Source organism: Carcharodon carcharias, chromosome 17, assembly GCF_017639515.1.
Source record: "Carcharodon carcharias isolate sCarCar2 chromosome 17, sCarCar2.pri, whole genome shotgun sequence".
NCBI classification, from domain to species: domain Eukaryota; kingdom Metazoa; phylum Chordata; class Chondrichthyes; order Lamniformes; family Lamnidae; genus Carcharodon; species Carcharodon carcharias.
The window spans coordinates 36,131,896-36,147,397 of record NC_054483.1 but is presented as its reverse complement, the minus strand read 5'-3'; the positions used below and the strand labels follow the sequence as shown (position 1 = coordinate 36,147,397).

The window sequence follows — 15,502 nt, the reverse complement described above, 5'->3', positions numbered from 1 at the left end:
ATCATTTCAGCCCATTTGCTGCAGGAGTTCCTCAGGGTAGTGTCCTAGGTCCAGCCATCTTCTGCTGCTTCATCAGTGATTTCCCCTCCATCATAAAGTCAGAAGTGGGAATATTCACTGTGTTCAGTACCATTCACACCACCTTAAATACTGAAGCAGTCCCTGTCTGCATGCAGAAAGGCCTGGACAACATTAGGCTTGGGCCGACAAATGCTAAGTAACATTCATACTACACGTGCCAAGCAATGACCATCTCTAACAAGAGAGAATCTAATCACCCCCTGTTAACATTCAACAGCATTACCATCACAGAATGCCCTACCATCAACACCCCACGGATTCTCCACTGACCAGAAACTGGACCAGCCACACAAATGCTGCGGTTGCAAGAGGTCAGTGGCTGGAATTCAGCGGCAGGTAACTCACTTCCTGACTCTCCAAAACTAGTCCAACTTCTACAAGGCACAAATCAGTACTGTAATAGAATATTGTCTACTTGCCTGGATAAGTGCAGCTCCAACACTCAAGAAATTTAACACAATTGAGGGCAAAGCAGCCCACTTGATCGGCACCAAACCCACCTTAAACATTCACTCCTTCCACCACCGACGCATAGTGGCAGTAGTATGTACCATCTACAAAATGCACTGCAGCAACTCACCAACATTCCTTCAACAGCACCTTCCAAACCCACAACCGCTGCCACCTACAAGGACAAGGGCAGCAGGTGCATGGCAACGCCACCACTTGCAAGATCCCCTCCAAGCCAAATATCACCCTGAGTTAGAACTATATCACCACTTCACTGTTGCTGGGTCTTGGAAATCTTTACCTAGGCACTGTGGGATTACCTACACCACATGGACTGCAGCAGTTCAAGAAGGCAGCTCACCATGACCTTCTCGAGGGCTGTTGGGAATGGCCAATAAATGCTGGCCTTACCAGAGATGCCCACAACCTGTGAATGAATTAAACAAAAGCCCAAGTTCAAATCCTGATTACTATCTGTAGATTCCTATTGGAAATTCCACATGCGAACACTGGGTGAGGACCAGTATTGGCTTCACTATATTTGGGAGAGCCTGCAGATATTCACTCAAATAATGGCTTCTTCAAGATGATCCCAGTGGTTACTGGCACTCAGTAAACATGGATTGGTGGGGGAGGTGATGGGGTGGGGAGAGGTGAGCTTGGGCTAAGAGGAAATGAGAGGGATGCCAAAGCAGGTCTTCAGGAGAGAAGATGGAGAACCCCCAACAAATCTGTGCACTCAGGAGACAGCAGAATTTTTTTGAAAACACAAGCACTTACTTCAAAGGAATGCTCTTTATTATCTTCTAATCGATAATCTAGAAGCACACTAAGAGACATGACGCTACAGTCAAACTTTCCGCCTTTGGCAGTCCAGTTAGGGTGAACGATGATAGAGGACTCATCAGGTAGGACATAGCGTCTTTCACGCCGCTGCCGCTCCACTTCTTCCTGACGTTTTCTCTCCTCCTCCTGAAATGACAAAATTTACATTCCAAAAATAATGCCAGAAAATTCGAAAGAACAGAATAAACAGAAGTGTTCAGTTTGAAGACTACTGCAGCACAAAATGTTCATGCACAGAAACAAGCCATCCAGCCATCAAGTTTATGCCAGTATTTTCATCCACGCACGACCAAAGCAAACGCCACTCTCCTCTTCACTCTCGGTACCGTTTAAGATCACACCCTCACCCCCATACTACTTGATATCTCACCCGTTCTAATTACATCCTCACTTCCCATACTGTTTAATATCTAATCCAGTTTAATCTCACCTGCCTGCTCACCTTCCACATACCTCTTTTTTAAGCATCCAGTTATTTCTTTTTGAACAAGCTTCAATGCATAGTGGAAGAGAATTCTACATTCAACCTACCCCATGCAGCCATTTTTTTCTGACCTCCTGTGATTATTTTCAAGTAAGTCCTCGAATTATGGTCCCACTGACTGAAGGACATAATCTCTCAATATTTTCCTTGTTGCATCCCTGCGTGAACTGCAGCAGGTCACTGCTTAACATTCTCACCTAAAACTATTCAAAGCCCTTTTTCATCATCATTCCAGCTGCCATCTTGTTTTGTCAGTTTTGGAAATAAGGTTTCTAACAAAAGGCTTCCATAATTCTCAACAGAAACATAGCAATCACTTCCAGACGGCAGTTGGTTTGAAAACTTTGCAAAAGCACATGCAGAGGCCTGTGGTACTCTCGAGAACCTAGAAGGAAACTGATGACACTTAGCAGAGCTACCAGCTGATGGATGGAAGGAAAAACCAGCAGGAGACAGCCTTCAACCCCCAGTGCCCCAGCACCACTCGGCACACAACCCCCAGCGCCCCAGCACCACTTGGCACACAGCCCCCAGTGCCCCGGCACCACTCGGCACACAGCCCCCAGTGCCCTGGCACCACTCGGCACACAACCCCCAGTGCCCCGGCACCACACGGCACACAACCCCCAGTGCCCCGGCACCACACGGCACACAACCCTCAGTGCCCTGGCACCACTCGGCACCCAACTCCTGCAGTGTCCCAACACCATTTGGCACACAACTGCCACAATGGCCTAGATTGTCGTACGAGGAGAGATTGGTTCGAATGGCCCGTATTCACTAGAGTTTAGAAGAATGAGGGGGGCGGGGGGGATCTGATTGAAACATATAAGATCCTAACAGGGCTAGACCGACTAGAGGCAGGGAGGATGTTTCCGCTGATTGGGGAGTCCAGAACCATGGGTCACAGTCTCAGGATACGGGATAGGCCAGTTTAGGACTGAGATGAGGAAAAATTCACTCAGAGGATGGTCAACCAGTGGAAATCTCTACCACAGAAGGCTGTAGAGGCCAGGTCACTAAGTATATTCAAGAAATAAATTGATAATTTTTTTGGATATTAGGGGCATCAAGGGGTATGGAGACAAAGCAGGAGTATGGGGTTGAGATAGAGGATCAGCGATGATCATACTGAATGTTGGAGCAGGCTTGAAGGGCTGAATGGCCTACTCATGCTCCTAGTTTCTATGTTTCTAACTCCCACAGTGTCCCAGCACCGTTTGGCGCACAACTCCCAGTGTCCTGGCACCATTTGGCGCACAACTCCCAGTGTCCTGGCACCATTTGGCGCACAACTCCCAGTGTCCCGGCACCATTTGGCGCACAACTCTGTCCCGGCACCATTTGGCGCACAACTCCCAGTGTCCCAGCACCATTTGGCACACAATGCCCAGTGTGTGTTTCTCTCCGTACATAAGTAGCTAAAAGCATAATGTCAGGGTCAACTTTGCCAATCTTACCTCTTTGTCATCTTCAGATCTTTTATCCTCCTCTTCATCATCCTCCCGTTCTGATTTCTCCGATTCCTTCTGCTCTTCTTTCTCTGCCTCAGTTTTCAGCTGTTTGGTTAGCCGGGCTATCAGCTGGGATTTCAACCCCTTTGAGCTTTGATTCCGACTTTCCAATTCTTTTCGAAGATCGTTAACCTGATAAAGGAGGAATTTTGCTTTAATTGGCGTTCTTGAAGGACATAGTTTATGTTGGGCTTCCATGGGTGCTGGCACCCTCCAAACTCTCATCCAGCATGCTTCTCACCAGTACAGCTCCAGCTGCGGTCACAAGATATTTTCAGGAGGGTACGCTGACCAATTTTTTTTCATCCCTCTCTCTCTCGCTACTCTAGTTCAGGAGTGCTAACGAAAAGTTTGCACAGCCAGGGAAAGGAGTCAGCTTTGGAGACGTGGGCATTGGAGAGTGAAGGGAAAAACAAAAAAAAAATCTATCATTTGGATCAATATTACACTCAATGGGTCAGCTCCTTGCTGCTCATTGGAGATAGCAGCTGGGGGCGGAGGGGGGGAGAAGAGAACATTTTTAAGCTGAAGTTTGATAGACTATTTACAAGCAAATCACTGCACAAATTGGACTTGAATAGATTAAACAGTCTTTTGCAGACAGAGCTTGCGTATTATTCCCTGTACTGTGAATGAAAAGTTGTTTTATAAGGCTCAAAAAGGTAAATCAAGTGTGGATGCTACCCATTGCTGAATTCAAAATTCAGGTGTCGGCAAATGACGCAACCATTATAACCCAGCCTCTTGCTGTCCTCACTTGATATCCACAACAGGTATTTCCTGAGAGTGGGAATAACCCTTAGAGATAAGCTAACTCAGCACAAAGCAAAATGAATCTGGAGCCTGCATTTGGGTCTCACTTGCTGCAAGCATTTGCTTTTATGCAAAACATGTCACCTCAGCACTTCAACTTGGACACTGATCTACCCACAGGTCAAACATGTGATGGCTGGGGCTGTGTGTCGTGCCAAAATAAAAGATTCATATTTCTTCAATGCCTTCCATGACCTCAAACCATCCCAAAAGATCTTGTAGCCATTCAAGTATTTTTTGAATTGTACTAGTTTTTGTCATGTAGGAGACGAGGCAACCAATTTGCACGTACATAGCTCCCACAATTGGAAATGTGATAACAACCAGATAATCTATTTTGTGGTCTTGACAGAGGCATGAACATTGGCCAGGCCACCCAGGATAATTCCCCTCAAAATAGTGTCATGGAATCTTTTAGTATTAGTAAAAAAGTAGTGCTGGAGAAATTAATGGGACTGAAAGTTGATAAATGCCCTGGGCCTGATGATCTACATCCCAAAGTGTTGAAAGGGGTGACTGTGGAGATAGTGAAAACATTGGTAATCATCTTTCAAAATTCTATAGATTCTGGAATGGTTCCTATAGATTGGAACATAGCAAATGTAACTCCACTATTTAAGAAAACAAGGAGAGAGAAAACAAGGAGCTACAGACCTGTGAGCCTGACATCAGTAAGTAGGGAAAATATTGACAATTCTAGATACTAATACTTTATAATCCTAATATATATAAAATATAAAGGATGTGATCACTTAGAAATAATGGTGAGATTGGGAAGAGTCAAGATGGATTTATGAAAGGGAAATCATGTTTGACAAAACTGTTGTGAGTTTTTTTTTGAGGATGTTATTAGCAGAATAGATAAGGGTGTGTGTATTTGGACTTTCAGAAGGCTTTCAATAAGGCCCCAGACAAGAGATTGGTGAGCAAAATTTGAGCACACGGGATTGGGGGAAATATACTGGCATGAATTGAGAATTGGTTCACTGACAGCAAACAGAGAATAGGGATAAACCGATCATTCTCACATTGACAGGCTGTGACTCGTGGGGTACCGCAAGGATCAGTGCTTGGGCCCCAGCTATTCATAACATATATCAATGATTTGAATGTGGGGTCCAAATGTAATACTTCCAAGTTTTTGGATGACACAAAACAATGTGAGTTGTGGGGGAGGATGCAGACAGACAGACTAAATGAGTGGATAAGAACATGACAGATGGAATATAACGTAGAAAAATGTGAATTTATCCACTTTGGTGGGAAAAACAAAAATGCAGAGTATTTCTTAAACAGGGAAATATTGGGAAGTGTTGATATCCAAAGGGGCCTGGATGATCCTGTTCACAAATCAATGAAAGCAAACGTGGAGGTGCAACAAGCAATTAGGAAGGCAAATGGTGTGTTAAACTTTATTGCAAGGGGATCTGAGTGCAGGAGTAAAGATGTCTTGCTGCAGTTGTATGGAACCTTGTGAGACCACACCTGGCGTAGTGTGCGCGGTTTTGGTCTCCTTACCTGAGGAGAGATATACAGGCCACAGAGGGAGTGCAACAAAGGTTCATCAGGCTGATCTCTGGGATGGCAGGATTGTCCTATGAGGAAGGATCGAGGAGAATGAGCCTACATTCTCTAGAATTTAGAAGAATGAGAGGTGACCTCATTGAAGCGTACAGGATTCTTATAGGGCTCGACAGGGTAGATGCAGGAAGGATGTTTCCCCTGGTTGCATGGGGGTGTCTAAAAGCAGGAGGCACAGACTAAGAGGTAGGCCATTTAGGACAGAGGTGAGGAGGAATTTCTTGAATCAGAGGGTGGTGAATCTTTGGAATTCTCTACAACAGAAAGTTGTGCAGGCTAAGTCTAAGATGTCCAAAGCCGAGGTCGATAGATTTTTAGATATGAATGATGTTAAGGGATATGGAGATAATGTGGGAAGATGGAGTTGAGGTAGATGATCAGCCATGATCTAGGAGGCATAGTGGTATTGTCACTGGGCTAGTATTCCAGAGACCCAAGGTGGGGACCTGGATTCAAATCCCACGACCACAGATGGTGAAATTTGAATTCAGTAAAGATCTGGAATTAAAAGTCTTATGACGACCACAATACTATTGTCGATTGTTGTAAAAACCCATCTGGTTCACTAATGTCCTTTAGGGAAGGAAACCTGCCAACCTTACCTGGTCTGGCCTACATGTGACTCCAGACCCACAGCAATGTGGTTGGACTCTTAAATGCCCTCTGAACAAGGGCAATTGGGGATGGGCAATCAATGCTGGTCAAGCCAGTGACATTGAGCCCACATCCCATGAACGATTGAAGAATAAAAAAAGGCAGAACAGGCTCGAGGGACCGAATGGCCTATTCCTGCTCCTATGTTCCTATGCTCTGAGAGGGCAAATGGGGCCTTGGTTTAATGTCTCACCTGAAAGACGGCACCTTTAAGGCACGGCCTTAATACTGCACTGGATTTTCACCCTGGATTTTTGCACAAAGTCTCTGTAGAGTGACTTGAACTCTTGACCTTCTGACTCAGAGGTGAGAATGCTACTTCTGGGGCGGAACTGTGGGTTGAGGCATTTGCACCATCTCTGGAACCTGGGTTTTAATTGACTTACACCAAAAGTCCTGAATCACATTTTGCAATCCCAATCCAATGAGCATATGTGCATGGCGACCTGTGCACATCTATGTGTAGATACATGTATGTGTGTACATGAATTTATGCATAAACGTGCACATGAGGTGAGTGCGCGTGAGCATGTTCGTGATGTGCATTTTTTGTTGTGTTCTCGCTGCATTTGCTGCATGCAAATTGGCTGCAGCATTTCCTACATTACAACAGTTACTTTTACAAAGTTACAAACATCAAAAGTAGTACTTAACTGGCTGTTAAGCATGTGGAGATGTCCAGTGGTTGTGAAAAACACTATATGAATGCAAGTCTTTTTTTGTTCCAAAACTGAGTTTTCTTAGATGCCTCATAGAAAATATAATGATTAAGTGTGTACTCTGCCAGTAATCTCGGGATTACTACCTGGGCCATGGGCAAACTGGCACTGGGTAAATAAAGTCAAGAAGTTAAATGCTTGGCTCAGAGATTATTGAGGGAGGAATATAGGGGATTCAATTGTAAGGGGAATAGATAGGTGTTTTTGTGGCAGAAAGGGTCATGAGGACTCGAAACGTCAACTCTTTTCTTCTCCGCCGATGCTGCCAGACCTGCTGAGTTTTTCCAGGTAATTCTGTTTTTGTTTTGGATTTCCAGCATCCGCAGTTTTTTTGTTTTTATATCAGTTGAATACGTGGCTGAAGAGATGGTGTGAGGGGGAGGGTTTCAGATTCCTGAGACATTGGGACTGCTTCTGGGGGAGGTGGAACCAGTACAAACTGGACGGGTTACACCTGGGCAGGACCGGGGCTGATGTCCTAGGGGGAAACATTTGTTAGAGTAGCTGGGGAGTGTTTAAACTAAAATGGCAGGGGGATGGGAACTATGCAAGGAGTCAGAGGAAGGGGATCAAGGACAAGAACAAAAGACAGAAAGGGGAATAAGAAAAGTGATAGTCCGAGAAATCAAGGGCAAGAATCAAACAGGGCCCCTGAAAAATAGCGGGAACAGGACAAGTAATGTTAAAAAGACAAGCCTTAAGGCTTTGTGCCTGAACTCAAGAAGCTTCGCAATAAAGTGGATGAATTAACCGCGCAACTAGATGTAAACAGGTATGATATAATTGGGATTATGGAAACATGGCTGCAGGGTGACCAGGAATGGGAACTGAACATCCAGGGGTATTCAGTATTCAGGATTGGCAGACAAAAAGGAAAAGGCGATGGAGATGCATTGCTGGTTGAAGAGGAAATTAACGCAATAGCGAGGAAAGATATTAGCCCCGACAGTGTGGCATCTGTATGGGTAGAGCTGAGAAACATGAAGGGGCAAAAAGAAATTAGTGGGGCTGTACATAGACCCTCAAACTGTAGTGGTGATGTTGGAATGACATTAAACAGGAAATTAGAGACACACGCAATAAAGGAACATCTGTAATTATGGGTGACCTTAATCTGCATACAGATTGGGCAAATCAAATTAGTAACACTACCGTGGAGGAGGAATTCCTGGAGTGTATACGGGATGGTTTTCTAGACCAATACGTTGAGGAACCAACTAGGGAACAGGCCATCCTAGATTGGGTATTGTGTAATAAGAAAGGAATAATTGGCAATCTAGTTGTGCGAGGCTCCTTGGGGATGAGCGACCATAATATGATAGAATTCTTCATCAAGATGGAGAGTGATGTAGTTGATTCTGAGACTAGGGTCCAAAACCTTAATAAAGGAAGCTACGATGGCATGAGGCACGAGTTGGCTATGATGGATTGGGAAACGTTACTTAAAGGGATGACGGTGGATAGGCAATGGCAAACATTCAAAGAGCCCATGGGTGAACTGCAACAATTGTTTATTCCTGTCTGGCGCAAAAGTAAAACAGGGAAGGTGGCCAAACCATGGCTTACAAGGGAAATTTGAGATAGTATTAGATGTAAGGAAGGGGCATACAAATTGGCCAGAAAAAACAAAAGACCTGAGGATTGGGAGCAGTTTAGAATTCAGCAAAGGAGGACCAAGGGATTAAGAAGGGGAAAATAGAGTACGAGAATAAGCCTGACTGTAACAGTTTCTATAGGTATGTGAAGAGAAAAAGATTGGTGAAAACAAACGTAGGTCCCTTACGGTCAGAAACAGGGGAATTTATAATGGGGAATAAAGAAACGGCTGACCAACTAAATACATACTTTGGTTCTTTCTTCACAAAGGACAACACAAACAACGTACCAGAAATGTTGAGGAACCCCGGGTTTAGTGAGAGGGAGGAACTTAAAGAAATCAGTATTAGTAGGGAAATGGTGCTGGGGAAATTGATGGGATTGAAGGCCAATAAATACCCGGGGCCTGATAATCTACATCCCAGAGTACTTAAGGAAGAGGCCCTAGAAATAGTAGATGCATTGGTGGTCATCTTCCAAGATTCTATAGATTCTGGAACAGTTCCTACAGATTGGAGGGAAGCTAATGTAACCTCACTATTTAAAAAGGGAGGTAGGGAGAAAACAGGGAATTATAGCCCAGTCAGCCTGAGGTCTGTAGTGGGGAAAATTCTATTATAAAAGATTTAATAGCTGAGCACTTGGAAAACAGTGGCAGAATAGACAGAGTCAGCATGAATTTATGAAAGGGAAATCATGCTTCACAAATCTACTGGAATTTTTCGAGGATGTAACGAGTAGAATTAAAGAGGGAGAGCCAGTGGGCAAATGCATGTATAATGTGGATCAATGTGAGGTTATCCACTTTGGTAACAAAAACAGGAAGGTAGATTATCTGAATGGTTATAAATTGAGAGGGGAATGTGCAACGAGACCTGGGTGTCCTTGTACATTAGTTGCTGAAGGTAAGCATGCAGGTGCAATAGGCGGTAAAGAAGGCAAAATGATATGTTGGCCTTCATAGCCAGAGGATTCGAGTACAGGAGCAGGGATGTCTTGCTGCAATTATACAGGGCCTTGGTGAGACCACACCTGGAATATTGTGTGCAGTTTTGGTCCCCTTATCTGAGGAAGGATGTACTTGCCATAGAGGGTGTGCAGCGAAGGTTTACCCGACTGATTCCTGGGATGATGGGACTGACGTATGAGAAGAGATTGAGTCAGTTAGGATTATATTCGCAGGAGTTCAGAAGAATGAGGGGGGATATCGAAAACCTATAAAATTCTAACAGAGCGAGACAGGGTAAATGCAGGAAGGATGTTCCCAATGGTGTGGGGGGGGGTGTGGAGTCCAGAACCAGGGGTCACAGTCTGAGGATATGGGGTAGACCATTTAGGATTGAGATGAGAAGAAATTTCTTCACCCAGAGAGTGGTGGGCCTGTGAAATTCGCTACCACAGAAAGTAGCTCAGGCCAAAACATTGTATGTTTTCAAGGAGTTGGATATAGCTCTTGGGGCGAAAGGGATCAAAGGGTATGGGGAGAAAGCGGGAGCAGGCTATTGAGTTGGATGATCAGCCAAGACCATAGTAAATGGTGGAGCAGGCTCGAAAGGCCGAATGGCCTACTCCTGCTCCTATTTTCTATTTCTATGAATGGGTTTCAGTTCACGGGGCACTGGCACCAGTACTGGCGTAGAAGGGATCTGTTCCGGTGCTAGGACCAGATGAATCAAATAACTTGGGCTGGAGAGAGGGCTTTAAACTAAATAGAGTTGGGGGAGAGTTCTGGAGAGGGATACATAGGCTTACAAGGCAAAAGGATATGGCAGCCTTGCAGGGCAGCTATTCAGGTAATGATACTCAGTATGTGCCAGGAAGGGACAGGGTGTACAAACACTAAAAAACAGCAGCAAATCAGGTCAAAGGGGGAAAAAAATGGTAAAAAAGCAAAATTAATCGCTGATTACTTAAATGCACATAGTATTCGAAACAAAATAAACAAATTAACGGCACAAATAGAGGTTAATGGGTATGATCTTATAGCCATTATGGAGGCATCGTTACAAGGAGATCAAAGTTGGAACTAAATATTCAGGAGTATGTGACTTTATGAAAGGACAGGCAGGAAGGAAAGGGTGATTGGGTAGCTTTGTTAGTACGAGGTGGAATAAGTACGACAGCAAGAACGATCTTGGATCAGAAGATGTGGAATCCAGATGGGCAAAGGTAAGAAATAACACGAGGAAGATGACACTGGTGGGAGTGGTCTGTAAGGCCCCCTGACCGGGGGGGGGGGGGGGGGGGGGGGGGGGGGGTGGATAAATACAATAATTATCACTAGAGATAAAGTACTAGAGAAACTAATGGGGCTAACGACCAATAAGTCCCCTGGACCTGATGGGTTGCATCCTAGGATAGTAAAGGAAGAAGCTACAGAGATAGTGGATGCACTGGTAGTAATCTTCCAAGAATCCTTAGATTCTGGAAAAGTCCCAGAGGATTGGAAAACTGCCAATGTAACACCCTTATTCAAAAAAGGAAGGAGACAAAAAAAACAGGTAACTATAGGCCAGTTAGCTTAACATCTGTCACTGGGAACATGTTAGAGTCTATTATAAAGGATGTAAAAGCAGAGCATTTAGAAATACATAATATAATCAAGCAGAGTCAGCATGGCTTCATGCCTAACAATTTATTAGAATTCTTTGAGGAGGTAACAAGCAGGATAGATGAAGGGGAGCCAGTAGATGTAACATATTTGGATTTCCAAAAGGTGTTTGATAAGGCTACTTAATAAGATAAGAGACCATAGTTTTGGGGGTAATACATTAGTATGGATAGAGGATCGGCTAACTAATAGAAGACAGAGAGTTGGGATAAGGGGGGCAGTTTCAGGATGGCAACCTGTAACTAGTGGAGTGCCACAAAGATCAGTGCTGGGGCCACAATTACGTACAACATATATGAATGATTTAGATGAGGGAAGTGAATGTACTGTCGCCAAATTTGCAGATGACACAAAAATAGGTGGGAAGGCAAGTGGTGAGGATGGTGAGTTTACAGAGGGATGTAGACAGGTTAAGTGAGTGGGCAAAAACTTGGCAGATGGAATATAATGTGGGAAAATGTGAGTTTATGCACTTTGGCAGGAAGAATAGAGGAGCTGAATATTACTTAAATGGAGAAAGACTGCAGTAATCACAAAAAGCTAATAGGGAAGACAAATGGAATGTTGGCCTCTATTTCAAAGGCAATAGAGTATAAAAATTAAGGAAGTCTTGCTAAAACTATACAAGGCACAAGTTAGACCACACCTAGAAACCATGAGTAGTTTTGGTCCCCGTACCTAAGGAAAGGTATACTGGCATTGGAGGCAGCCCAAAAGAAGGTTCACTAGGTTGACCCCAGGTATGGAGGGATTTTCTTATGAGGAGAGGTTGAGTAGGTTGAGCCTGTACTCACTGGAGTTTAGAAGAATGAGAGGTGACCACATTGAAACATATAAGATTCTTAAGGGGGCTTGACAGGGTAGATGCTGAGAGGTTGTTTCCTCTTGTGGGACAGTCTAAGATCAGAGGGCATAATCTCAAAGTAAGGGGGTCACCCATTTAAAACAGAGACAAGGAGGAATCTCTTCTCTCAAAGGGTAGTGAATCTATGAAATTCTTTACCGCAGAGGGCTACAGAGGCTGGGTGGATATTCAAGGCTGAAATAGAGAGATTTTTAATCAGTAAGAGAATCAAGGATTATGGGGAAAAACAAGGAAAGTGGAGTTGAGGATTATCAGATCAGTCATGACCTCATTGAATGGCAGAGCAGACTCGATGGGCTGAATGGCCTACTTCTGTTCCAATGGCTTATGGTCTAAGTAGTTACTTACTTTCATTGTCTTTGGATCTAGCTTTGACCAGTGCGTAGGAGTAGAGATTTCTTTACTCTCCCCATCATCCTTCTCCTCCTCTTCCTGTTCAAATAAAAAAAGTTAACAGGAATAATCAGCAATATTTGGAGAACATCTGGAGAACGTATTCACTCATTTTTTTGAAACAAGAGTTGCTGATCCGTGCAAGAAGCAAAGGTCACAACTGCCCCTCAGAATGACTCCTCCTCAATGTTACTGAATAGAACAGTTCACTGCTACATAAACACACACACACTCTCTTTAACTGATCACATGCCACTCATCAGCCAATCAAAGCCAGATCTGTGGAACACAAAAAGGTGATCAATGACATCAAACAAAAGGACTCGAGGGCTGCACAGACACTGTAGGTCCCTGGCGGCCACACAGTGTGTGTTCTTATCCCCTCTCATTAAGTACAAGCCCCCCAGACATATACTCTATCAAAAAGTGTCTGCTCCACACACCCCACACTGCACGAAACTGTGGCTCAACCAACTGACCTGCAAATCAAATACTTTGAAAGGGTTTGTGTATATCCAATGATAGTGTAGGTAAAAGTAACATACTAGAGTTAAAAGAAAGCAAGAGAAAGGGGATATGGAAAATTTGGAAAGTAGTAGAAATTTCTGTAAACAGCTAACAACACCTGCCCAACTCAACAACTGGTGACAAGCTTCCAGCAGCAATTTGGTTTTCTCTTTGGGTATGAAGGAGCCAATTCTTAGTGTAAGTATTTACGAATTGAGAAAAGAAAATTAAGTTTCAAATGTATTAATTTTCATGTTTTTTGAGAAAATTTCAAAAGATGAAACCGATTAAGAATCTTGAAAGGAAGCCTGCTGCGGCTGTAAGCTGGGAGCTGTATTACCAGTTACTGTAGCTTTGCATATATGTCTTCTCAAATGTATGCAATGCTCATAAAAAGAGCACGTTACTTGATCTGAGTGTATGTGGTGCGCTTTTTTTTGTGGTTGTGTCCCTGTGCCTGTGAGAAGCGGAAATGGAAAAGGATTAGCGTTCAGTGCCTGTTCTCCATCAGCCTCCTTGTGTTCAGCTTGGAGCTTCTCAACCAGCTGCTGCTTGTATCCACGGGAGAGCGCTTCCCACTCTGAGCGGGTGGGAAGGCAATGCCAAACATCCGGCAGAAATATAACCACGGTCTCCACATGGGCTGGAACCGTCCGCCCCTTGTGGTGCTCCTCGGGGCGATGGTAACGGATCTCTGCAAAACGGTACCTGTTGCAAGGGAAGAAGTGTATTGGAAAGGAAAATTCTATCAGACATCACATAGACCCTAAATGACTCGCAGGACATCAAGCTAGAGAAATCTGTCATACACACGGCTCAATGTCACTTAACTGCAACTGCAGGCATTCAGTCAGGTGAATAAATAATTCACAATGTTCTATTATAATAATGGGAGCCCTACTCTTCCTGGAGACTGCAAAATAAGTTTATCTGAATAGATACTTGCAATGAAGGGCAAAAAACTATGTATTTTTTAATTCTATATGTAAGTACTGCTTAAATGTCTTGCAGTTAAATGACACTGGCTATATAATTCAGAAGAGTTTGCATGGCATCACTTAGAATTTATTTATATAAAAAAGATGGAAAACAATTCTATTATCAATTGAACATCCTAATTATTCCTCCCAGTGGCGAAATCCTCTCCACGCACGACTTTTCTTCAAGGCATACAGCAACACATTGACATGAAATGTTAACATAGATTTACAGTGTTTAAACATGTCTATTAAATACATATTCAAAACAATGATTTACATATAAAGTACTTAAGTGCCTCTCCAATGTCATTCTTATCAAATAATGACATCTCACACTATATGAGGCATGTATTGCCACATAACAGGTGCCATAAGTGTAGGACTAGCAGGACAACGCCATGTATTTTACCTGGAATGTGGCTGGCTGCTAGGCAAGAAAATAATAGCTCAGATAGTTAAGGCTCCAATCATATATATTTAACAGAAAACAGAAGCTCAATGTTTACAGAAAGGCTCTACCCTGTTGCTGGATCATTACTTACCACTGGGTGCAACCACTTAAGTCAATGCTTGTCAGGGCCTTACAACAGCGGATAGCAGTCCTAATCAATACTGAAGGGTCGGTTTCAGGATTAGGTCCATCCAGTGAGGGAGACCAGTGTCCTCCAATGGCCATAGCTTCATCTTTGCCCTTCATTCCTACCAAGAACTGCAAAATAAGACAAAAACAATTTACATTGACCAAAATGCAACTGTTACAATTCAACTTGATACTGCCTAATATTTATAACCAGCAGAGACCCACAAAACATTTGCTGTTAAATTATTATTTTTATTGCAACAGTATTTTTTTAAATACAGAATTTTTAGTTATTCTTTCAACAAAGGCTTTAACAAAGTCAAAACTTCACATTCTGGAAAAAGCTACATAAAACTGCTTAAGTATGAAAACTGGCACAGAAATAAAATAAATACAAATTTTGTCAAGAGTCTGGCTTCGTGACTTGTTTATCATCATAGAATGTGGAAGTCTAATTGGGGGGAATGGTTTTCTTCCGAGTTGAAATGGCAGCTCTGATGGCTCATGGAAGAAACACTTTACTTCCTTGAAATCTGCTTGTTATAATTTTAATATCTATCATCAAAGAAAATAGCTTCTAACTACCAATTCTGTTCCATGATTCCCTGTTTAGGATTCAAATGTTGCAGCTATATTATAACTGCTCTTTGCTTGTGTCCAAGTTTGTGCGGTGGTAAGCCCATTGGAGTTAGACTGCGAGGAAACTGCAGAAAACACATCATGTGCATCATTGTAGGGATAAGCCCTGCAATTACAGGCCAGTCAGTTTAACTTCAATGCAGGGTAAGATTCTAGACACAATTATTTGGGATAGAATTAGTAGTCACA

The 15,502-nt window shown here is 43.3% G+C and overlaps 1 protein-coding gene across 3 annotated transcripts in view; it reads right to left on the bottom strand.

Annotated features, from left to right (window-relative positions):
• ccar1 (cell division cycle and apoptosis regulator 1) overlaps nt 1–15,502 on the bottom strand; it is a 125,633-nt gene that overhangs the window by 26,372 nt on the left and 83,759 nt on the right. For all 3 annotated transcript variants that reach the window (XM_041209769.1, XM_041209771.1, XM_041209770.1), the window contains exons 13-17: nt 14,637–14,803; nt 13,612–13,822; nt 12,563–12,646; nt 3,322–3,507; nt 1,312–1,503 (exon numbers count right to left, since the gene is read on the bottom strand). In XM_041209769.1, the coding sequence (XP_041065703.1) occupies nt 1,312–1,503; nt 3,322–3,507; nt 12,563–12,646; nt 13,612–13,822; nt 14,637–14,803 (840 nt within the window). The remainder of the gene's footprint in view (nt 1–1,311; nt 1,504–3,321; nt 3,508–12,562; nt 12,647–13,611; nt 13,823–14,636; nt 14,804–15,502) is intronic.